The sequence below is a fragment of the Lagopus leucura genome, unplaced genomic scaffold (genome assembly GCF_019238085.1).
Source record: "Lagopus leucura isolate 7727_CA_CO unplaced genomic scaffold, USGS_WTPT01 Super-Scaffold_100026, whole genome shotgun sequence".
Taxonomy (NCBI): Eukaryota; Metazoa; Chordata; class Aves; order Galliformes; family Phasianidae; genus Lagopus; species Lagopus leucura.
The window spans coordinates 7,628,793-7,655,756 of NW_024962277.1; the positions used below are offsets into that span (position 1 = coordinate 7,628,793).

General features: G+C 38.5%; 1 protein-coding gene across 1 annotated transcript in view; it reads right to left on the reverse strand.

Annotated features, from left to right (window-relative positions):
* Positions 1-10,634, reverse strand: part of ATP2B2 (ATPase plasma membrane Ca2+ transporting 2) — a 111,977-nt gene extending 101,343 nt beyond the window's left edge. Inside the window, exons 1-2 of the mRNA XM_042880542.1 lie at positions 10,591-10,634; positions 9,918-10,111 (exon numbers count right to left, since the gene is read on the reverse strand). Of these exons, the coding sequence (XP_042736476.1) occupies positions 9,918-10,111; positions 10,591-10,634 (238 nt within the window). The remainder of the gene's footprint in view (positions 1-9,917; positions 10,112-10,590) is intronic.
* Between the last annotated feature and the right edge of the window lie 16,330 nt (positions 10,635-26,964).

Below are 26,964 nucleotides of genomic sequence, written 5' to 3' on the forward strand. Positions count from 1 at the left end.
AAACCCAAAAACAAAAAAACAAAAACAAAAAACATAGAACCATGACAGATGTCACTGGGCTTCTAAAGAAACCAAATGGGAGCACAGCCTGAATTTGTGATTGCTGGTTGATGCACTTCTTCATACATACCAGACCATTTACAGAGGAACTCTCAAATTCTTGTAACATATAAGCCTTACGGAGAGAGCGTAAGGTTACTCAGTGTGGGTTGCTGGTTTTAATAGACCTCTTCAAAGGAATTCATGGATTCTCAGAGGTGCACAGACCATAGCTTGAAAGCCACTGATGAAGAAAATTTGCAAGTCAGTAGGCTTAAGCAACCTAGCCCAGCTAAGGTACTGCAAAATCAGAAAATCAAACCAGTGCTCTTTTCAGCTTAGGCTATGCCAATGTGCTACAGAACAGGTACTGAAACACCTCCACCTCCCTCAGTGCTCTAATACATCATTGTTCAGCCATTTTCATAAGAACAAGAGAACCAGGCTGAGGTAGAAATGGAACATTTATAGACCTCAATCACAAAACCAGCTCATAAACTGCAGCATTTATTATTGTATTTAATCCCTTATACTCATTACTCTGTGCTATGCATTCTAAGAGGTGAAAATTCATGTAAGTAAAAGATTAAACACCATATCATAATGTCATCATGTAGCAGAGTGCTACACATCTGCCTCATCACCACAGCCTTGGTGTTCAGAAGGGCAGACCTGTTTTCAAACAAACAGCCCTGAGTGCATGCAGACTTTGATTTTTCATTTCATTTGTTTGCACACATGCAGACTACTGGGCACACAGCACCCTCCTTTGAAACTCAACAAATAACCCTAGAACTTGATCCTGAAGTGCTTTTCATTAAAGTATAATAAACAGGCGATTTTGAGAATTTGGAACATTCTTTGGGATTTTAAAACTGCTGAATTAAAGCTGATTTCTGAAATCACAAGCAAACATGAAAGTAATCAGCACTGCTGTACTTCACATCATTGCTTTAACTTTGGCAATACAAATGTTTATGGAGCTTTTGGCTTGTTATCATCTGGGGTAATAAATTCTGATACTACTTTTTTTAATCAGCAAATTAAAATCAGTACATTAATTTAAGAGAGTTTGGGCTCCTTTTGTCAAAGCTGATTGATGACTAGTATTCCTCTGCAATATTAACACGTTGTTTAAAATGCTGCTCGAATTTCAAATGCTCACTGGCAAAGTTCAGTAAGTTACTGTATGTATTTATGCCTCAGCATTTATAAATAAGTTGTCTTCAGGAAGTTAAAATATGTCTGAAAATATGACTTCATATAGGTCTTCATATGCATATAAAATAAAACAAGGCAATTTGTTACAAGAGACTTTTAGGTTAAAACCAGGAATAACTGTCTCACAGCATGGACACACAAACTATCTGGGAAAGATGCAAAACTTCCATTACTGGAAACCTGGAAAATTAAGTAAGATTAAATTTCTGTCTAGAATGGCATAAATACTGCTGATAGTGCTTCTGAATATGGGGACAGACTAAATGACCTCAAAGATCACATCAAATTCTCATGCTCTGCCCCTTTGTGTTTGCTATTGGATGCTCTTCATGACCTTACTACCTAGGACTTTCTAGTTCACATATTTTGGAGCCCTAATTCTGAATTTGCCCTGTCTTTTAAACATAGAAAACAACATAAAAGCATAAATCTTTCAGAAACAAAATACTGTAGCCAGTTAATCATTAAAAGCACCTTTTACATGTATTGGAAGAAGGGAAGATATTGTACATGCATGAGTTTGGACACATCTGTAACAGCTGGGCATTTCAGCCTGCTCTGTTCTCTGTTCCTGGATATTTACAAGCCAAAGCACGATTTAGGGCAGGGATTAACAAGTAAGATACTTTTTCATTCCTTCACTATAAGAAACAGATTGGGCTAATGTCAGGAGAAGCCATATGCTGCTTCACCTCATCCTAGCTTGGGCAAGAAGGTTAAGTGGTGGGGTTCTGGCAGAACAAGCAGTTTTTAAGAGAGCAAATACTTCTGTTTCTCCTGTTTTCCAGGATGCCAACTGCTTCATCACTTATCCTGACAGACGGTTCAGACATTAAAAAAAAAACCCTTTTGCAATCTCATGTTTTAACTTTTATGATGAACAATGAAAGCATTGGAGTGTTGGCAACACTCTTCTAAAGTTGTACTGGTAACTCTGAAATTAATCTATACTTGAGATTCATCCAGTCTACATAAAAATACTATTTCCAAATACCTGCTCTTCTATCATCTCAGCTTTTCTTAAATTGTCATCCTTGGACATCACAATTAAAACCTCTAGAGTACTGGCAGCTGGATCAGTGTTATTTAGTAGTAAAGATGATAAGGATTCCTACTAGGAGATATCAGCTTTTAAGGCTGCACTGCCTTTATACCCCCTTCATATGACCTGTTTTTTTTCGTTGATTCAGTATTCTCCAGTGTCTGAAGTAGGTTATGTAACACTTACAGGAAAATATACCCACTACAGGATTTTACAGTACAAAGTCATTTGAAAGCTGGGACAAACGGGAGGAGATTCCAAATGTGTTCTAATTAAGGACTACAATGAAATTAAGTTGGAACTAAAACACTCTAAAGACCTACCTGGTTTGGTCTAAGATTACACTGTCCTATGCCAACGGCTGGCAACTGAAGAATTAAAATGAGTGCTCATGGCCTGCAAATAGCACAAATAAAGAATACTAAAATGGCTGCTCGGTTTCCCTGCTGTGCCAAAGGTGATTAGTTGACACTGACTGCAAGGATTAGAAGACAGTTCTGCTGTTTCGTTGACCTTTTGAGATATACAAGAGAAATGTTTGCTAATTATTGTCATTTTTGCCAGCTGCAACAGAATTCGGAAAATACTTTAAGTAATTGTTCAGGGATGCAGGGCTGGTTCAACTTATCTTTTACTTTCATTATTTGTGAAGCAGGATGGCAAACCAGAACTCAAATCGCTGAAAAGTACTAAAATGAATGGCATTCAGCTCATTTCTTTTAAAAAAGCTTCACATTTTCTACATTTCTTCTTGCTTTATGGAAAAGACACAAATTGATAATGGATTTTCATTGTACAAAAACATTGCTTGACCAATTTTTTTTTTTTTTTTTAATATAAAATGCACACGACTTGTTGAATAACTTTATCATCTTCAAGTAGCTTGAAAAGAAACACCTTAAAAATTGGAAGGGGTGATGGCAAAATACTTGCAGTTGCTTCTTGCTGTGCACTGATATTTTAGGAAATCTGTAAAACAGCAAATGTTGATCTTACAAGTTGGATTGTCACACTGCCTACATTTATATATTTTAATATAATCTGTGCTATCATGTAAAGTGTTTATTTTAATAGTCTGAGATTTAAAGATGCAAAAAAATACAGAATTAACTTTATTCAGCAGATTCATTTCCAACTAAAATTCAACTGATTCTTTCTCATTAATCAATATGCTAAACAAATATTAATGAAATCCAGGAAGACAGATTTTTAGAGACTGGGAGACGTATTCTTCCTGTAGCCTACTGAGTTCAGGTGTTAAGGAAAATGCATGATGAAATTCCAAATGTGAACTGTATGGGTAAAGCCAAAGTAAAAATTGATAAATGCTGTATTAAAGCATTCCATTTACATTCAGTTACACTAATTGTGTCTCAGTAAACGTACTGAACACCTTGCTAAATGAGTAGCTCTCCTCCCTCAGGGGACAGCTCAGAATTTTTATGTGGTTATTTATCTGAGGTTACTTGGTTACTTTTAATTAAGTTAAATCAAATTTGTTTAAAGTTCCTCAATAACTACTGCTTTCACTTTTTTTTTTTTTTTTTTTTTAAACAACTGCTTGTCACCTAGGATCACCTAAGTACAGGAGAAGCAGATACTTCTAACCAGGCCTGGAAAGGCTGGAGATTTGATGAATTTGAACAAGGACAATGCAGAGCCCCACACCTGGAGAGGAATAACCACACTCTTCAGTACAGGCTAGGGGCTGATTTGCCAGAGAGGAGCTCTGCAGAGATGGACCTTGGGGTCCTGGTGACCAGCAGGTTGGCCACGAGCCAGCTGTGTGCCCTTGTGGTCAGGAAGGCCAGCGGGATCCTTGGGTTCATTAAAAAAGAGTGTGGCCAATAGAGGTGATCCTTCCCCCTCTGCTCTGTCCTGGTGAGGCCGCATCTGGAGTGCTGCGTTCAGTTCTGGGCTCCTCAGTTCAAGAAAGAGAACTTCTCAAGAGAATCTAGCAAATAGCTGCAAGGATGATGAGGGGCCTGGAGCATCCCCCTTATGAAGAAAGGCCGAGAGACCTGGGGCTGTTCAGGCTGGAGAGGACTGAGAGCAGACCTTATCAATGCTTATCAGTATCTAAATGAGCAGGTGCCAAGTAATTGGGGCAGGTCCTTCCAATGTGCCCACCAGTGGAACAGGACAACAAGCACAAACCAGGATGCAGGAAGTTCCATATGAACATTAGAAGGAACTTCTTTGCTTTGAGGATGACGGAGCACTGGAACAGGCTGCCCAGAGAGGTTGTGGAGTCTCGGGGGATATTCAAGACCTGCCTGGACGCCTTCCTGTGCTACCCACTCCAGGGAACACAGTGGGTTGGACTAAATGATCTCCACTGGTCAATCCCTGTGATTTTGTGACACTATGAGCCATACTAGAAATTTTCTACTGCTCATTTCTAGTGTAAAGATGATACAAATGATCAGTATTAATGTGAAACAATATGTTTACTTTTGGCAGGAACTGATTGTACTGTGCCACAGAACTCAACAATACAAAAGTACCATTTTCAACACCAGATGAGCTGGTAGTGCTCCTGCAGGGCTGACCCTGCTATTCATTTCATACCCAATGTTTGCTTCCTGCCCAAATGACACCTGTGTGTTTCTTCTGAGCCAGTAGGCGTTTGCATACACAAAAGTGTATTTCAAGGTTTCCCCAAAAGGGTTTTTAATTTATACTACTTAAGAATAAATTGATTTCAACAGAAAAATATAAAATTTATAGAATCCCAAAAGATAAGGAAAAAAAACCAGAAAGAATCTACTTTTTAGAAAGGGAGTATAGAAAATTTGTGATCTGACCAATCACTCAACTAAAGATTTTTTTCTTGTAAGAGCAGGAAAAAAAAAAATCAAGAATTGGATACTAAAGGAGTGACAGACCTGAAAATACTAACACGAATGCAGTTTTGTCATAAATGTTAGCAAAGAAAAAAAAAGGGAAGTAAATGACATATTAAAAGGCCAGAAAGAGAGAAGTGTGTGTCAAGTCTGTGGTCAAGCTGTCCTATTGTGCATGGCTGCTCAGAAAGGGTCTTCTTCCTTATTTTCCCATGTTGACAGAACTGCAGAGCCTGCCGGCTCTTCTTCTAAGCCCCAGCATTCATCCTCGTGGGGATGTGGCAAAGTGATGCACTGCTCTCCTTCCAAACAGAAAGGAAACACAAATCTCTTGCATGCCAAAAAATTGAAGAAATTAACTTCTAAGAATTGTCCCCAGGGCAATACAGCTGTGAGCCATTATTTCTTGTGATGGGGCCAAGGTTTTTGTTGGTTTTTTTTGTTTGTTTGTTTGCTTGTTTGTTTTACCCCTCCCTCTCCATTGTCCCATATTCTTAACATGCATCTGATAAAAGCTGATTTGGCATGGCAGGCTCAGATTTATAGCTGCATCCTCCAACACGGGAAAAATCTCTCTATATTCAGAGAAATGCATACAGATGACAAACCCTGCATATAAATCTGAAGATCATAAAAAACAGGTATAGGAGCTTGGCTGATTTGCAAATATAGACAGTGTGTGGGAAAAATTACCCTTGGGCTGTACACAAATAAATATAGAAAAAACAATTTACGTGAACAGTTTGAAGCTGGACGAGAAACTTATTTGTTTCTGGTTATAAATACAAACACAGAATATTTAATAGACTTCTTAACAGAGACCTTAGAGTTGTATCAGAAAAGCAGTACATATTATTTTCCTCTGAGGCAGAGGATGCCTGCTGTGTTAACACAGCTGAATTCTCTGTAGAAGGCTAGAAAGCACATGAAAAGCAGTCATGACACAAACTGATCTAAGGATCATAGGACAAGGGACATAAGATTGATAAGATTGAAGGAGGTCCCTTCCAACTCAAAAGATTCTGTTGTTTCTATTGGCACATTCATTTCCACTTCTGACTGCAACCTGCTGTCCATTCCATCCGTATACATGTACTTTTTCAAAGTTTACATATAAGGAGCATGAGGTTTGCTAGATTGACAAGGAACAGATGAATCACGAGTACAGTGAGTGCTACCATGACCAGGAGCATGGAAAGAAGCAGCCATCCTCATGGGAGCTTTAGAGCAGCTGTACCTTCTCTCCTGTAGGGGTGCCCTTTCTGATTTAAATCTCCAGGTTACCACCTGATGACCAAGAAGTAGGGTACATTACAGGAATGATAAGGAAATACTTGAATGTTGAACATGTGGAAGCATTATCCTCCCTAAGAGAACTAAGTCAGAAGAGGTTAGCAGGCATCCCGGCCACAGCCTCAAGAAGCAACACAACACCACCAAAACTAAGCAACTGGCTTAGGAGGACCAAATTTCAGGATAGCGTATCCTGTACCGTCCTGGATGAACTCATCTACAATCCAAAAATGAATAAGTAAAAATGCAAAATACAAAACCACGAAGCCAGGATCCCATATCATTGATAAATTCTCTTTGTAAATCACTGGCTCACTATTACCTTCACTAGTCTGCAATCTATTAACCCAGGACACTGAAGAATTTTGTTCTGAGGAATAAAGTATTTTTAACTTGCCACATTTTAACTACTCACATCCCTGTGTGAACAACACTACAGCAGTGACTACATCTGCACCAGCACAGTTTTTTTTCTTTTTCTCAGTACAGGTTTACTAAAATACAGAAAAAATTTTGCACGTCTTTGAAAGAATGGAAAAACGATTTTATGTGGATCAGTGAGGAGAGCAGTAATTGCCCCAGGGCTGACAATAATTTATGCAGAAGTTCTCAATTTCTCCTAATGGCCTGTCAGATGGTGAAAGGGAATGCAAAGCAGATCACAAAAACAGCAGTACAGCTTCTGATAACAAATTCTTGAAACTTTCACTCTTAGTAAGAAATGTGAAAATAGAGTTGAAGTAGCTTCTGGAGAAGCAATAAACCCAACCACGCTATTATCTACTAATTCACATAGATAGGATCTTGTGATTGCAGTAGGAAAAGAAATAATGTTTTCCAACATTTGTTCATTTTTTAAATGAGAATGGAAAAAAAAGCAGGAGAACAAAACCTTCGTGTACTTCAAACAATAGATTACTAGCAGGTAAGAGGCTGATTGATGAAGATAGTTACCAGTACTGTAAAAACCACAGAAATTTGAATTCTTTCCAATAACAGAAAGTGAATTCAACTCAGAAAATAATTATCTATTTACTTTTCTCAGGACAGTACCAAAACGTTGAGATTTGGAAATGCAACCATACTGCAGTCAGAAGACTTCAATTTGGGTAACATATCAACATCTATGGTATCAAATTGGAAAAAAAAAGAGTCTACTAACCCCCAAAATTTAAACTTTAGAGCACATATCCGCCTAATACATCAAAACATACTGATGTATACAAACATTAGACCACACCATCAGACAAGTTTCTCAAAGCAATTCTTGCACTCTGATATTTTTTGGATATGTGTATTTTGGCTTTCAAACACATCAGGAAAAAAAAAATACTTTGCACTTAAACTGCAGAACCCACTTAAATACTAACTCAGTTACAGCTTCAAAACATAAAGGATTCAAGCATCTAAAAAAGAAAGTGTTATCTGTTCCAAAAAGTTAAATATGACCTCAACTTGCCACATGACATAATAAAGCCATTGGTAGATGAAGTTTGAGATTTGTGAAAGGCATAGAAATGTATTAAATATATGGGCAGCATATACATTTGCTATTAAAATGCTATTTAAAAAAATACACATGATAGTGTTTAGCGGTGTCCCAAAGCCGTTTGTTTTCATGTTGCCATTTAAAAACAGCCCAAATCTCAAACCATCAGGCATGAGGGAAATGGCATTTCTCTCTTGGCTCTCCCAGTCTCTCCAGTGCTGCAAGGCACATGGCCAGGCACAGGTGGGACCTGCCTGCTCATAAAGGTGTCCTGGGAAAGGACATCTACCAATAAACTGTACGTATCCTTGGCATCCATTTAAAATTACACTGATTTTAAAATGAGAGAATCTCCCACTTATAAGGAATTGCTCAAAAATAAATAAATAAATAAATAAATACACCGTTGGAAAAATTCAAAGGACCAAATTTAAAATGTGTTCAAAAAGCTGGATTACAGAATATTCTCTATGTTGATCTATTCTCTCTTGTGTAAAGCATGGCAAAAATCTTCAAGGAAAACAGCTTTAAAATGATGGGGAAACCAGAGGCCATTGAATGGAAACACTGTGCTGTGGGAAAACACAAATACATTTTCCCAGGTTGCACTGCTGAGCTTTCTGTACCATTCCAGAATTTCAGATGTGTCATACATTCCCACGGGAAAAGAAACATTTTAAATATTGCATTAAACCAAAACAGCAACGGTAATAATAATGATACAAAATCAGAATCCGATGGCATAAGCCTTCTTTTCCTAGAACCCTGTAACAATCCTGTTTCCAGAATTATTTCCCTACTAAATAATCTTTATAGTAAGAGAACACTTGGCACATTTGTGCCTAGGAAAGAAGATTGCAGGCTTCAATCCTAATTTTGTAAACCATCGTTTGTGGTTTATGATGTCCCCAGGGTATCTTACTATGTCCAGTTATGAGGTAATAAAAATAATGTTTTCTTCAGTTAAAAAAACCAAATTACCTCCTTTCCCTACTCATGCCTATATCAAACACCTGCTGAAAACAATAACAACATAATTCAAGGTGAGAAAGCAACAAAAGCTTCCTGATCATATATAAAAGACAAGGAATTTTAAGTGTGCTACAAGTGCTCTGCGGAGCTACGTGCGTATTGTGTTTGTGAATGGGAAAGGAAAAAGGAAGGGTCTTCAAGGAAAGTAGCCAAAGGAAACTGAAGCAAATGCAAAAAGCATTTCAAGGCTATATTTAGAAGAAGGCATTTTTCATACATTTGCCAAGCTATTCACGTCATTTCACACAGCAGGTTTTATCCAGCTTTGTAAGTCTGAGAGAGCAGGAAAGAAAAAATCTGGATCAGTTGCCAGAAATGGAAATCTTGCATTTATGCAGAGGAATAAATATTTTAAGCATGTGAATTCAAGAGTACTTTCCAAAGGAGGGAGAGGAAAAAAAAGAATAAAAAGGAGGGGAGGGGGACTTAAAGCCTTCTACAGATATCACAGCAGTAACACGACATAGCCTCCAATGCTCTTTGTTGAGCTGGCTTTGCTAGCCATGGAAAAAACACTGAAAACACTGAAATGAGTGAATTTCACTAAGTCCAAGTCCTGCTCATGTCTGCATGCACAGGATCATCAGTTACGTAAGCAATTACATATTTCTGCTTTGTAACGCATTAAGCAATAATCTAAGATTAATAAATATCAACCACAAGCTCAAATATGAAAACAGAAAGAAATGCTCAAGTTTCATAAGAATATGATGATTTTTAACTCACTTCACATGCAGCATGAAGTTCAGTGGCTTGCATAAAGAAGTGTCAAGCACGCAAATAATGTCACTACCACGTGTAATGGAAATAGAAGAAAACAACACAGAGTTCCTCTTCGCGACCTTCTGGAGGGTAGGGATGGAAGCAATTGGAAATACAGGACTTTTTTTTTTCTTTCTTTTTTTTTTTTTTTTTACTTTAATTTATGTCAATGAATTCAATCAAAAGTTTTTACCTTCATTCCCTTCTCCAGGTGGCTGATAAAATGAAAGCCCCAAGGATATGATGGCTGCAATTTCCAAGATTATAAGAGTCACATCCTGCAGCGCTTCCCACACTAGCTGTATGAATGTTTTTGGCTTCTTTGGGGGTATGAAGTTTTTTCCAAAAATAAGCTTTCTTTTTTCTAGATCTGCAGCAGTGCCAGCTAACCCTGTAAATAAAAACAAACAAAAAGTAATTAAAATTGCAGAGAAATATACAGTAACTGCTTATATCTGTCTTTTTGTGTATTATAGAATAAATTAAAATATATTTGAAGAATTTAAAAACAAATTACTTCAATAGCGATAAAACAAGCTTTACCATCCATGGCATATTAACAAACAGACAGATTTGCCACTTAAATTTTGCTTTTGCAAGATGATTTGTCACTACTTTCTGAAAAGGATGTTAATTAGTACCAATTCTTGTCAGTTTTAATCCTAAACAAGTCTGCGAATAGTAGGCTTACCTTACTAAGTCCTATACAGGTAGATAAAAGCATACATATGTGTATGCAATGACTTCTGAATATAATCATAAGGTCAAACTAAGTTATATTTGAGATGTTACATCTGGAATGAGGCTGAAATGGCTGTCGGCAGCATTCAGTAGTACCAGAAGCAGCAGCACATCTTTGTTCTGACCTCAGGTCAATGACCTCAAAGAAAAATTCAATAAGGCATGTCATGTTCTTCAAAGCAACTGCTCTCGGTGCATATGTACTGTCACATAATTGCTGGAATGAACTGCATCAATTTTTTTTCCCTTGAAGAGACAGCCACAGTGGCAGTATGTTTGCATAAAGGGAAACAAGGTTTCCTTAGATCTGTATAGATGTTTGGATTTTTGCATGATGCCTCAAATTCTGGATACAGTGTAAGAATGTGATTGTAGTTGTGCTGAGTAACCTTTCACTTAGGTGTTTTTTCAATTGTATTGAGTCTGTTCATGTCTAGCACTTTTTCTGTTAAAAAACAAACAAACAAACTACAAAATACAAATGTTAGTGCAGAAGAAGCATAAAGAACATCAACAGAGCAAGTGGTCACATGTATCTGTCAGACAATATTGATACCAGTTGGAACATTTACAGCCTGTAAGATTTGAATGTAATTAGAGATGTAAAATTAGTCATGCTTATTCACACTGAGCTGACACAATGAAAATAGGTGAACCCCAGAGGGCTACAAAGGTGCCTGCACGAGAGCAAGAACCATCCCATGCTGGAAGGATTCCCATCATCCCCCTCCTCATGCACTTCAGGGTAACTCCATCTCTCCTCTAAGAACCCTGACTCCTGTGGGTCCATGAGGAACAGGAAGCCCTGTTGCAAGGATCCCCAATTTGCCAAGCAGAAGCAGCGAGGATCCAAACATGCTAACAGCATTCAGCTCTGCATCTCCTCCATTCAGGACTGGTGCAGCCATTCCCAGTAGTGCAGCAGATGCATGGCAGTGAAATACCTGCTGGATGAAAGCACCCAGCACTAGCCTAATTGCCTAAAGCGATGCTTCTCTGAACGTATCAATCCTGCCATAATACAGCCAAAGACATTGACTCACCTTTCACTTGAAGTATATAATTACAACTGCTGTGTAGCTCCTGGCTCTTGACTAACTCATCAAACTTTCATTTCACCTTCAGCTTCTCAGAAACACTATCCTCTCCCAGATAAAGGCATACTGTAGTTATTATTACCTCACCCAATTTAATTTGCAGTACCTACTGCAGAGTGAGACTACAACAGACAGGTTCCAGCTGCTATAAAATGTGACCATCTCCATGATTCATACAATCACACACCAAACTTCTCAGCTCCTCCATGAGTTCTCATTCAACTTCCAATATGGGGTAAAGGCTCTGCCCCCATGAAATGTGAATTGCAGACAGTGAGTCATTTGCGTAGTTGCACTGTGAACCAGTGCAGACCACAGAAGTTAGGACAATGCACATGAGAGATCAGAAAGGCCACTCACTCCTGATGGGATGTGATGCAGTGACAAGCCTTTAGGAGGAACGAGACAAAGCCAGTTCAATCAGCTTCCAGAAGGCTGCAAAGCCCTTGAATACAAAACAGGCTTTTCATTAAAAATGGCATGCACAATTTTTGCTATTTCCCCAAAACGTATCCAGAATACAGCAATTACTTCATATGTTAAGGGGCAAATTCATTAACAACGTTGAGAGTGTAGCAATTTTGAACAGAAATGTTTGTATCATGCATCTACAAGCAGACATGCAAAATATGTCTGAAACAGAGAGACCTCAAACATATTGGAAAGCAGAAGAAAAAAGTGCCTGCAAAAGGATTATTTTCCAACATGGAACATATGTGCACAGCAGTGGGCCAGCTCCGGCAGGTGAGCACATGATTGGTTACTCAACAGCATGACAGGGATGGATGATGCAGCGCAGGAAATACTGGACATATACTTGAACGATCCTAATTACATTTATCCAGATATGATGGATTCACCATTTCACAAAGCGTGCTTATATATGGCCTCCTGACAGCAAAGTACATATATCCTGCCCTACAGTACTGATCTTAGCACACACAGAAGTGCTTTATAGGTACATACATTTCTTTGGAAAGGACTCCAAAGAAATCCAAGAGCTCATGCTCCTCTAACACAAAAACTGTTCACTGACCTTGACATTTAGATACTACAAGGCTGAGGACTAAATGGGGCCTAAAGCATCTATGTCCAATAGTATCTTCCAGATTATAGATTACGTAACCTACATTACATTACCTACTCTTTCTTCTTTAATTATAACATTTATTTTCCTGTAAATTATTTAGAAATGATGGAAAATGAAATTCAACGTTCAGTTCCAATCAAAAGGTTTCCATCCTCCTCAGGTCTGGCTATCACTCTAAAAACCCTACTCAGCTTTCTTTTTTTTTTTTTCTCTGAATGCCAGAAACTGACAAATGCCTGTATTTATTGAGCAAGAGGAAAGGAGAGCGTGAAGTAACCTGAAGACCAGCGATAAAGCCACATCATAACTGTGCCAAGCATTACTGCAGAGATAAGGTCAGAAAGGGACTAGAAAATACACAGAGCAATCCATGTTATACACAGAGATACAGCTAAGGGAGTTGGGAATCTAAGGCAAAGATGTTTGTTTTGCAAAAGCTTCCATTAGTTCTCAGTGCTGCTGTCAGCAGAAGGTACACAGGGGCACTCCTTATCTCTTCAAAGAATCTGTTTTTGTTTTAATCAGAAATGTTATTTTACGTAGTCCTAAAGGTGCCTTAGACAAGGCAAACTTTGTGGCTTGAAGAGGACTGGAGGTCACTCAGGCTTTCTGTTGCACAGGCAGATCTGTAGGGCGCTGCTCCCAGTGAGCGCACACTGCCGAGCAGTACAGATGGTGGAAACGTCAGTTAGCACAGCAAGAGCTGCAAGTGGACATCTGTCCTCGCCATTACTTTTAACGAGGAGATGGTGTTCCTGCTGCTAGCTTTGCTTTTTCCTCCTCCCTTTATTACACATACTGACTTCATTATTGTTCTTGAATTTTCTTTTCCATTTGTCGCTTAATCTACGTATTGACTGCTGTGACAATAATGAAACAATAGCACAGATGAGAGCAATTGGAAATATCATTTCTATATGAGGAGACAAAACATTTCAGGAAGTGAAGAAGAATCAGTGGAGATTAGAAAATTTAATGGAGATATTGGTTCTACCTGACTTCAGAACTCATGCGTTCCCGCATTCAGTGCTGTATTTGGTACAGTGATAAGTCACACACTGGCTGCTTACAAATGCATGTGTCCACATAAAGATACTTTTTTTAAAAATGCTTTTTTATGTTGAGGCTACACAACACTTCTCTGCTTGGCCAAAGTGTTTTACAGTCATTATGCAGTTTTTGTATTAAATTTATCCACAAATAGGATGCATATATGTAGTAAATACTGTGAACACTGAGTACTGATGCATTAAGCAATTGAATAATTTTACAAGGCTTGTTTCCAAAACTTTTTGCAGAAATTTGTCTGAAATCTGAGAAGAAAAATGTGATTACATAGAAAATCTTTTCTATGATGTAGAGTATATTAATTTCTTCTTTCATCTAGCTCGCCTTTGTAACACAGATTTACTTATTATTTTAACTGTTGCTGTTTCAAAGGGAAAGAAAGATTAAAAACCTGGAGAAACAACAATTAATGCTTGTTTTTTTTTCAGTTCCTTATCTACAACTGCCAGTTACTGACACTGAATATAAAACCAGTTAATGCTTCCTGAAAAATTATATTTTTCCTGACAATCATCTCCACTGCAACCAAATGCAGCATCACAAACAGGATGATTTTGATGATGCAAAAACAGCAAAATCACGTTCCTACCAAAGCAACAATTCAGGAGAATAAAAACACAAGGTAAAGCTTAAGAGAATAGTTAGAATGGTTCACATCCACTTAAACTATGGAATGAAGACCCACGTTAACAAAACCCAAACCAGAACTATTTGAACAGTGAAATCTACAGACAATTAAATACAGCACACACAAATACCTCCTCTTCTAGCACTGACCTCCCACGCTCCTCCCAGCCTACTCTCAAACTCCATTCTCAAATGGTGAGCATTTCCTAGCATAACAGTACCTCCACATTCACAGAAATTAAAAACTAAATGATTACCAAGGTGATACTTCATCTTAACTTTCTTTGCCTTATTTTACCACTTCCATTTATGCCTCATTCAAGTCTGAAATCATCCCTGCCACTACTACTGCTACCTAACCCTTCTGTATAGCTAGCCCAGGTCCACTGACATCTATAGTTCTTACATAAGTGCTCTGAAATCCAGTAGGAATTAGAAATATTAGCTCACTTACTATTATTTTAATACAGAGAAGTCAAACTCCCAATCTTACTCTACATTTTTTTCATGGGATTCTGTTTTCTGGCTTTGGGAGCAAATTTCTAGGTACTACTCTTCTTCTCTCTCTTGACAAAGCTGGATGTGATGGCAGGCCCTCTTTTCTTCTGCTTCCATCAGTCTACAAAGTGCTATCTTCTGAGTGAAATCGCTCAGTAAAATTTAGATGAGTACCTAGTAACCAGCAGATTTAGCTTCAGAGATCTTCCTTCCCTTCTGGAGAGGGAACAACTCTCCCTGCGTAAGTAATAGGACAAGGCAAGGAACCACAGGCAGTGAACTATGATTATCGTTATTGTTTTGCTAAAGGCTAAGGAAGGTGTATTTTTTTTTTCTTATGTATAATGATGTCATCAAGCACAACATGAGGAGCTACGAGATATGGTTTAGTAGCTTGTGGTACTAATAGGAATGGGAGGGTGGTTAGACTAGATGATCTTGCAGGTCATTTCCAACCTTGCGATTCTGTGATTCTATGATGTAGTGCAACATCAGTTGTCTTAAACACTACAGTTTAATAGATCATGAAGTGTTCATGACACTGGTGTAAAGGGTTTCTAAGCAAAACAAACACCTGCTTTGGTACCAGGTATGCCAAAAGAACATACATTGATCACATTAGACCACCTACTTTACGAGCAATGGCAGGATACGTGTGTATCTTTATACTACAAAGACATCACACAAAGTGAATACATTCACACATATAATGGATTGCTCCATCTCCTCTGAGTTTTATCACATATTTTACTTGAAAAATTCTTAGAATTTCAATGTACTGCATCTGATTAGTCCATCTTAAAACCAGTTAAAGCCAGTCTGTCAGTAGTATTGAAGGAAAACTTTTACTGGTTCCAGCAAGCTGAATTTGAATTCCACCAGTGAATTTCACCTCAATGGATAATTGCTTTCTTTTAATCTCAAAACAACAAAGCTGACTGCAAAGCATAATTAATCTTATTACCTGCTTTCATTAATATCACCTGCTTATATTTGCTTACATAAGTTGTAAGAAATTTGTCTAGAATTTAAAAGCATTTGGAATCATAAACCATCCAGCATATGTCCCGTAAGCCTTATGCTGCTGATGCTGCTGCTTTGATGACCCCAGCTGGCCATGCTGCCTGCAGGCCTTCACATGATTTAGAATCCCCTCGAGTCAAATGTCTTACAGTCAGAGCTGACCAGGCAGCACACATAGAGGTGCACAGAGGTGGCAGAACCACGCAATGAATTAAAGGTCCCTCCATCTCCTCAGCAACCATCTTCCTCTTCACATCTGACAGCAACAACCAGCCAAGTCAGCCTGTCTTGTCCTACAGAGTTCTCCAATGGCCACAGCTGTAATGGGGGGGATCACACCTCAGCATCAGTAAGGCTTCAAGCTGATACAAGTATTCTCCCTAAACACATTTATCATTAGAGTTGCAATCAACAACTATCACTCTGAAGTCACACCTCTAAACCACACGTGGTGCTGTTGTTAGGCAGTGTTGGTTTCTTTTTTTCGAATAAACTAAATGAAAAACTTAATGTTTTTATTTACATACTGATACCTCTAATGGTAATTCTAGGAACAGATAAACAACAACTTGCCTTTCTACAATGAGTTTCTCTCTCTCGTTCTCCTCCTATGTAAAGAAATGGATAAGTAAAGGTATTCCTACTTTACAAGGCAGAGTAAGGCTGCAGTTCTTGCCCCAGACAATTTGGTGGCAGCTGAGGGCAGTAAATGCCCATCTCCGAGGATTTCTGATTTACAATCAGCTGCAAGATACCATGCAGTCTTTGCTACTGCCAGGAAACACTAAATACTCAGAGACAAGTTTAATTCATTTACCTCATCTATGCATTTTGGTTTTATTTCTCCTATTTTAGTTTATTTTCCTCTTCTTTGTAGAAGCTATTAAACAGGAACAAATAATTTACCTACGATAACTGATACCAACAACACAGAAATTGTTTCCAACACTGACTGCAAATACCTAAAAAGCCACATATCTGCAAGCCATGCTACAATTTCATAATAATCTAAAAACCAGACTTACATGCAGGGCATTCCCATCAAGCCAACAGACAAGACACCATGTATTAAAGGCAAGATCTGAATCCTAACACATGGACAATATTTTTTGCCTTGCCTAAAAAGTTCCTACCCAGGCTGATAAAGTGTTCATTGAGAGTTACAGTCCAGTATAAAAGCACAGGAATTAATTAGGGTTTCTTATTTACTAAAGTAGTGGTATCAGTGGGAGTACAGATGTCAAGAAGGAAGAAAATTCCACTGGAACTAATTTCTTCAGCTCTTACTCCAGTCAATAATCATTACAGCATTTACACATCTCATTCTGTGCATCTCAGATATTCTTCTTTTGTTCTTTTGAGGTAGTATCAGGTGCAACAAAAGCAATAAAGGCATTAATTTCAGTACTGCATAAGATGTGGTTATTTCAATGAAGCTGATAGAAAGTATAAGGGAAATACCATTCAAAAACAAACTTAAAATGCTGAGTTACGATTGCTCCAGATCACTTGAAAGCTTTTTCTTGCTCTCAATATTTACACTGAGTATATCTTACAACAACTTAAAACAGCACTCACTGGCTATCCTATAGTATCACACTGAAAAAGCACTAACATGAATAAGGTAATTGCAGAGAAAAGCAACCATGTTAACTTAACAGAAGAGACCCAAGAGCTCAGCCAAGAAAAAGAGTAGCAAGTAAATGAGCCCATAAAAAAAACTAAGTTGAAAGCCTTCTGTAATTAACACACCTTCATAACCACTTACCATCACTCTCACTGGACCTCTACAAAAAAATTCCCTTCTTTACTTCATGTGTATTGCTGACAGTAATCATGGGAACGACAGAAAGGGCAAAAAGTCCCTGAAATCAGTTGGTTATTCCAACATCTCCAACTGCCTGTGTGCCCAGGCCTATTTTTACAGTCAATAGCTAGTGACACTGTGCCTGGGCACTGCTGCTATTAAGTAACATCTCAACAAAGAAATCCAGAATTACCATATCCACAAATTTCCCTTTTCCCAGCACTCCGACAGCTCCACGCTGTTCCCTCGGGTCCTGACACTGATACCAGAGGGAAAGGCAAACAGTGACATAGCTTTACATGTGTTGTCATCACAACAACAGGATGGAAAAGAGGTTTTTTGTAGATGAGGCCAGGAACCTGTAGGTTAAGGCAAATAACTTAAAATATGTTTAAATAAATAACACAGGAAAAAATCTTAAGTTCTGAAGAAAGAAGCACGTATTGTTGTGATGTCCGTAAGGGAACAAAATAAAAACACCTAAAAAAACCCACTTTGTTAAGCTTCCACAGCATGATTCTCTCCCCTCCCACTCTTACTTTAAAAAAATAAACAAACCAGATAGCAGTGAGCTGTGTTCTTCTGAGGTGTTACCTCCAAGCGCTGTTACTTGGCAGCTCTTAACTTCATTGCTATCTTTGTCAGTGTCATCTGCTTTTCCTGTGAGCAGTGTCAGCTCGTCAGCTGCACAGCAACTGTACTTGCTTCAAGCTGTGCCTTTGCGAGAGGCAGAGCACTTGCTGTAGCTTATCTTAAGCTGCCGTGTATCTGAGACAGAATTCAAGGTACCTAAAAAGAGAACACTGAAGAAAGAGAGTCCTGTGATCTTTATACCATCTGCAAGCAATGTTAAATTGCTTCTGCATGTGACAGTGATGTCACTTAAAATCACAATGCTCAACTTGTGAGAAGATGGTAAGAAAATAAGACGCATTTTGAGCATCCCAGTGCACTACTCCCATTGCCCAGGAGTCTTAGAATAGTCGGACCTTTGAAACCTCAAACAGCACTAACACCATGAGCTCTCTGCTACTTATATAACACTGCACTGCATGCAGCATTGCCATCTCCATGCTCTCCAGAAACAAGTGGGACAAACGCTGAAGATCATCATCTACCTTTCCTCTAAGCACCACATAAATGTGAAGGAACAGTAAAAATGAAAGGAGCTGTAAAGTTTCATCCAGCACCTGAATATCTCACAACACAGATATACAGTCAACTTTAAAAGACACCGGGACTGGTATTTCAAAGCAAGTCCAAATAGCTCCCTATTGTCCCATTTTCTAAATGCATTAAGAAAAGATGTGAAGAGAAGCCTCAAGACCTTCCAGCCTACTGGTAATTAGTTAATTCAGCTCCTGGGTGAAAAGAGCAGCAGGGCAGAGCATGGGGTCAGCAGAGTGATTTAGTTGGGCTGATGGTACTATTTCAACAAAATTGATGTTATTCCTTCAAAGTATTCTTAACTGTTTGCAAAGCATAATAAAAGGTGCTTATTTAATAGTGTGAGAAGTGACAGTTTTCTTGACTCTGACTTGTGAATGATTAGCAAATACAAACGGTGACCAAACCAATCTCAAAGCGTTGTGTGGGCCATGGCGTTATTTTATTCATGTATCCACATGCAATACCACTCCATTTGGAACACAACACCCACAGACTTTTCCTATTTTAGCGCATTAAAAAGCCCAAAGAATAGACTCTCTCAATATGAAGCATATGTTGTCAATCACCTTGATTATCACTCAGTATAATTAACCTTACCTGAATGCAGTAATCACTAATGAAATTCTCCAGATTATTTTCAAGTACAAAGCAAATACTAAATTAAATTGTAAAGAAAGTACCTCAAGAAAGGAGCTCCTAGTCAACAGCTGCAGTATGAGCATAAGACAGAACGAGTCAAGGACACCAGTATTTTTGTGCAGAACAAACTGGTCCCACTTCAGTATCAAATCTTAATAGAAATATTCGAGTCTTAACCAATGTTCGCTTCTAAATTTTCTCCACAGATGAATTGTGGAGGAATTGGTAAATCTCACTAACCTGCTTTCCACTATTTATTGAGTATATATACTGAGTATGTTTCTGAGGAAAACTGAGACGCTGACCTGCATCTCATCTCGCATCTTCTGGCTGGGGTGAAGTGGAAACCCTCCCACACAACTGGAGGGACATCAGTTAACTACAGCATCTGAACAGGGTCAGCTCAGACCCTTGGGAATTCAAGGTAGCAGGGGCAAGCACCAGACAAGGAGAAGCACGCAGCATGGGGACACTTTGGGACACTTCTGAAAAAAGGCAACTCTGCACCCAGACCTCATTTTTCATTGATGAGAGAGGTGGGAAACATCTTAGAGATACAAAGGATTCTATGTGGAGTTTGGGAAATCCAAAAAAGCGCTGAAAATTGCTCAAGTATAAAGAAATAGAGAGGTTGTGGAGTCTCCTTCGCTGGAGATACTCAAAACCTGCCTGGATCTGATCCTGGACAATGTACTCTAGGTAACCCTGCTTGAAGCACAGGGACTGGACAAGATGATCCCAAGTGGTCCCCTTCCAACTTCAGCCATCTTGGGAAAGTTCAAGGAGACAGCAAAATTAAACGGATTTGAATTCAAATCTCTCGATTTTCTAGATCATAATATTTATGCATTTTTTATGTTAAGAATGACTATTTAAGAAAAACTATTTTGTCTTGGCTTGAAAAGTTGAAAACCTTGAGTGTTTTTTGCTAAGGGCAATTCCAAGAGAACGTAATACAGCAATTCTTCATCAAAGCTCTGGCAGAGGAGTGCTCACATTACAAATGCTTAGGAATTTGTTTTAGATACATAAGCAGAAATTAAATCAAATTGTATCGTAATAGAAGTATCAAATTTATACTAACAATAGCCTTGGGCAACTTCAGCAAGTAAACAAAAATAGCATTTCCTTATTAATGCCCAATAAACCCTACAGATATTAATTAACCTGTACTAAATATTTGGAAGCTTAAGTTTTTATTTAATATGAAATCTCAAATTAGAAGTTGGCTATTCAATTTATGGCCTAACTTTCACTGCATACTGGTTTCCTGTATTTACACTATGCTAGCTCTTCGATTTTAATTCCAGCCCATTAATTCATTGCTTTGCTTAATCTAGCTCAACTGGGAAGGGTCCCTCTTAATCCAAAACAAAAACATCCATACAAAGAGTTAATCCATAGTGGTTAATCAGGAATAGATGTTCCAAAATAAATCCACAGGCTCAAGATAAGTAAATCCCTTAGACTGAGTTTAATTTGGACCACTTTCACCTCAGTTTCAAAGCTGCTGCTAAAGACAAATACATCCCCATCCCACAACTACAGCAATACAGTTATTTGGAGCTGAAGCCATACATCATACAGCAGGAGAACACGGCAATTTTCTTTAGTAAATCAGACGAAAATTTTTGCTCATAGAGAAACAAAAATAGTGAGGAATCAAGAAGTAACAAAAGGAGATTTCTTCTTATATGAAAATTGGGCAGAATTCCAGGCACTACTGTGATTTAACACAGAGACATATATTTAGTTATCAGTTGCTTAAGGATTCCATTAAATCTCTTCTTACCTCCTGGAGGGTGTGCACACAACTACAGATGTGAGCACACAGCAGAGCAACAGAAACGTGATTTTTTTCTTATGCACCAGCTATTGTATTAATGGAGTGGTCTCTCATAATTTGGAGTTTATCTTAAAAGACAAACGCAGTCTAGGGACTCATTATGTGTGGTCCATCTTAAGAGCATGAACAATCTTCATCTCTGGTCTAAAGGTTAAAGTGAAAGAGCAAAGGATCTCGAGGCCAGTTGTAGGAAACACATCTGATGGCAGCAGACACCAGTACAGTCTGTCTGTACACATGTAAAATCTCTATTAATTCAGTTAACAAATAAAGCTCTGGGACTTTTGAGTTAATAACAGTCAGTACAAAACAATACACAGATACTGGATAAGATGCAACTATCAAAATTACACGACAGATGATTTCTTTATTTGAAAGTACATTTTAGTGAAGAGCGTTCTCAAATACCCATTTGCGTGCCACTGAAGACAGAGAAAAGAAGAAATCCCAGGTAGGCTCACACCAAGAAAAGCAGCATTTAAAATGTTTATGGCCTAACTAGAGCTGTTAGTTTATCCCTTCCGTAACTAACTGAAAACTGTATTTTAATTTTCATATGCTTCTCTTTAGGTACAAAAATTAGAACAGGTTTTTCTTTCCATAACTCTTTACTTATGCTTATTTTTCTTCTATGGCTTCTGCCTCATACAAAATGTTTTGTCCAAATTCATGGTAAGGTGGGATGGCCAAAAATTTATACAAATTGCTACCAACCATAGCAAAAACATTTGGGAAAATGGGCAATCTTCCAAAAACTGGGAACATTCCAGAAAAGCAGAATATGATTCAAAAGCACTTTGTCAACTGTGCAACCATTTTGTTTATAGCTGCAATGCAGCATTCTTTTCAGGTCTTTTCATCTCACTTAAAGGATAAAATGACCCAACTGCCTACTCTGTTCCATCATTATTCATTAATGAAGAGACTGGGCCTAGAGGATTGTCACTGCAGGATTAAAAAAAAAGGTTCATTAATACATCCCTTAAGCGTGGCACACATTAACACAGAACGAGAGATAAAGACATGAAAATCAGAAACTTTCAAAGTCTGCTTTAGCAACCTTTAGAGAACATCATCAGTTTAAATATTACTGGTAACAAACAATATTATAAAATAATGTTGATTAATATAGAAAGGGCAAACCCCTTGAAATGTTTTTCAGCGAGATGAACAGCAGGGCTAAGGATGCTTTCAGGCAGACATCTTGAGCATGCATTTATTTTCTACAGGTTACGTAAGTGGTGAGCAGAGATGAACCAAACGGTCAGGCTGAAACATTCGGGACACTCAAAGGCAGACTGCCCCCCTCCCTCTCTCTATTGCCCTAATTCTTCTATGCCTTCTGTTAAACTTATTTATATTTTTCCATGTTTCTGTTTGCCTCCTATGTCCTTTCCTCTTCCTGAAGCTCATCTTGCACATTTTCCCTCTTCCCTTCGTATACTTTTTCACATTCCTTACTTTCCCCTTTGTTTTATCTCAAAGAAACCAATGCCTCTGATAAATATCAGGTAGCTCTTCCTTCTTCCCTCTCAGTTTCTACCGCTCACTACCTCCCTCTCTGAAACTTCTTACTTTTCTGACACTGCGTATCTTCTGGGCCACAGCTGTTTCTTAGCTCTACACAGCTGTATTTATTTATTCAAATGAGGAGCACGAGTACCAAATACATAACATTTTTGAAGAGCAGTATGTTGCAATACTCATATGCTGTCAGAACTGATGCTTTCCTAGATGGCTCTGCAATACTATGTACATGTTCACTGCAGACTTAGGAATGACATTCAAGAAAAGCTCTTTTATGGAAACAAAACACCGCCCACTACGCAGGTCTCAGAAAATCTTAAGAAAAATATTCTATTTGTTTAATGATTACAGAAAATAGAATCCAACAAAAAAAATCAGAAGGAAGTCTATTACGTGAGACTATTAATACCAAGTACCAATATTACACTCCATATATGCTCTCAAGATTTTAGATCTTACTGAAAAAATGAGCAATTCTTGTTATTACGGAAACAGGTTACATAACATAAGAAGACAACACTGATCTTTTAACTTCCTGAGCACTGTTTGTGTCCGTCTTTATCTGCAATTAAGCTTAGTGCATATGAAGTTCACCGGCTGCCGAAGCTCAGAGGACTGATACAGCCTAGGACAGGTAACTCAAGCTCCCTCTACACTGACCTACCAAACTCTGACCTATTAGACCTGTCTGGTAAAAGTGAGAAGGGATTACAATTTCATTCAGATCTTGATATCTGAGCAATTCATTGACAAGAGTACCAATTATGTTCAATCCCGTCACCTTTCCCCCTACTTCTGGGCTGGACTGATTTGCCATGAAATGGTAATCTTGCATCATGCTAAATTTGATAAGAGTGACCTAAGATGAAACGTTCTGGGTCTTGAAAATGAGCCTTAATTCATTCAGTTTGTTAATTTGTCATAATTCTAATGCTACAAAATCACAGGTTTAATCTATGCTTGGGTATCTACCACACTCTTGTTTACACACAGTCACAGTGATGTATGCAAAAACTAAGGCTGTTATCAGTACCAATGAAAACATACATGATAATGCTTCACAGAGATTACACATGCTTTTGTGCTCACCTGCATCAAAATGTCAGATCAGTGAAATATGTTTCCTCTGTCAATGTAAGGAGAGCCTGGGTGACAACATTAACTGATGCAAAACCATCAGTCCGGTCCACCTACCATGCTTATATCTTATCTGTACAAAGTTATTCCATAGCAATGTACATGAGCATGTTCTTTAAAAAAAATACAGCTACTAAAGCACCTACACCTAACTGAAAACAATACAGACCAACCCTCCCTCCCCTTTTTCCCCTACCCCCCACCAAAGAAAAGGTGTATTTAGGTTAAATGTTGGACTACCCAGCTCCCTCGCTAGGACTTTGGAGCAGGGCTGATCAGAAGGTTCAGGACAGGCATGCTGCCCAGTGCTTGCTGCACACACCCTGCAGCTATGCATGCAGGGACCTCCCTTCCCCACCACAGCAGCATGCCACATTTGCTAGGATGAAGATGAAGATGTCACAGCAAAAAGATGCAATTTTATATCTTATTTAAAGTCACTGTAAACATTATTTTTTAAGTGCCAATGCCAGGCTGACATGGTTACTAAGTCTCTACGTGAATCCCCTGACATTGCAAACTATATCTTTATGTTATTTCCTCTGCTATGATTTCACTGCTATGGTACGTTTTGTCTACGTGCATTTTCTCCCTCTAAATCTGGCCTGCATCTGCTGTGCTTTATGTAATGCTGCTCTGTGCAAAGTCATAGGACCCAATTACAAAATTTCAGCAGGAAACTGCATCCAAAGACTTTGCTTTAACTGATTCAAAGAGATTCTGGTTTCTCTATCGAGGCCTCAGCTTCACAAAGTGGAATTCCTTGAGTCTGAAGACAGTCAAACTGGTCCTGATTCCCAGCATTATCAAGCTGCTGCCTTCAACACCCTTGACTTGCCCTTGAAATGGCTTTCTGCAGCCATGACTCACTCCTCTACGGCACTCATTTTACTGGCAGAAAATTGAGCTGAGTGACAGAGAGCTAAGCATGGAGGGACATCTCCGTGCAAGGGACAGCAGATTCCTGGGGCATGAGGAAGGAACACCATGCAATCAAAGTGTTCTCACTATTGAAGAAGAAAAAAAAAAAAAAGTATTCACAATTTAATTTTCCTGGCTTCAAACACACAATTTCATTTGGGTGTAGGAAAAGAATCATACAGCAAAGCTTTCCCCTTACAATCAGCTATTTAAGGGGGAAAAAGAGTACAGCGGGAAGCATTTGAATCATACAAGCATTAGGAGAAAACAACAAATTACAAACAGGCAGGTAATTTAGCTGTTTGCAGGCTTTTTTCCTCTTCACGTACCACATCACTATGTTACCAGCTGGACGTCTGCTCTTCAGAAAGAAACCCCTTTACTATTGTATTGTATTTATTGAAAATTCGGGATATAATTTTCACAGCGGTATAAAATAGAGGACCAAATGTTCTTGTGCTATGGTAGACCACGAACATTTATTTGAATAGGAAAATTACGTCTAGAATTTGCCTTCATACAGATCAGGCACGATGTCTGGAAGCTGTGGTTATAGGCACAACAGGGAAAGCTTTCTGGAACATTTTCACCTGAAAACTATGCATGGTCATTAGACTGTTTGTTTCCCAATAAATGTTAATAACTTGAGATGGGTGTGGTTATCACCTAAGCTTCCTGTATTCTCTCCCACTTGAGTGCCCGCTAAGTGTTTATAAATGATGATTAGACCTGAGTCCACCACCTGGCACAGTGGGGATCTGAATCATAATTGGAGACCAACAGAACACAAGCATATTGAAAAAGTAAACAATTTACATTTTAATTTGGCAAGGCCAGTGCTACATACAAGTCATTATGGATATCTGAGTCCACTAATTTTTGCTAAAATTTAGGAAACATTCAAAAGCCAAGTGGAAGGTACCTTTTTTTCCCCTGCCCAACCCTAGGGGCAGCTCCTGAGCCAGCTGGGAACATTTCCAGCTCTATTTGCTTGCACAGTTAGACAAATAGCTATGCTGACACTAAAAACCAGAGGCAACAAACAGCAAGGAACTAGAGGGTGGCTACAGTCACACCTTCAAGCACCTAATTGCGATCTCACAGACTCCTAACTCCTTCATCGACAGTGCTACCAATAGGACTGAAATTAAAAATATCACCCCATGGCAACCATAGGTTTACATCTTAATGGCCTGTACGAACTCCAGCAATGGTCAAAAGGTTCTGTTTATCCACATAGCAAAGACTGTTTATCCTCACAGCAAATGGAGCTACACGCTCTTTGCTTGTACATGTTTGCATAACATAGTGCTCAGCTATTAGCAGTAGGGTAATTCTTGACCCTTTCTGATGTCTGAATTCTCACAAAGCTCCACAAGTTTTAGCTCCGCAAGAGTAGAAAAACCAAATGTACATGAGAGTTTACACAATACATGTTGTGACATAGATCAGAAGCATTTGTTCTTGCTTAACGTATGTCTTTCACATGGTTATCACTTTCTGTACTCAGAGACAGAACATATACAAATGTGGAAAACGCCAGGAATACCACAGTGATGATGAAAGGGAGGTGAAAATTACAATTCTGAACACTGAATACAAACGTGAAACAAAGCTGAGTTAAGAACTCTGGGTTGAACTCAATAGATATTTATGCATGGAAAAGGCACTTAAGTGCATTCTTTTTTTTTTTTTTTTTTAAAGCTATGCTAATCCAAATTGGGACTGTCTCTTTGGATACAGTATTAGACTGTATCTAAAGGAGTCTCTGGTGAAAACGTGTCTCCAGAGAATGGAATTGGCATGCATGGGTTGTGTTGGATGAAATTTTTTTCCCCAAGCACACGGCTTCTGTGGCTTGTCATCAGCAAACCAGTCTAATACTGAAATCTATTGCAGTCCAGCTGAATTAGTGGACAAGCAAGAGAAGGAAACATTTTCCCAATTTAAGGCTTACGTTTGTAACATGAATCGCAAAAGTAAGGGTGGATAAAGATGCTATTTTTATGGACACACTGAATTCAGTTTGGCACTTCTCTTGTTGAGGGC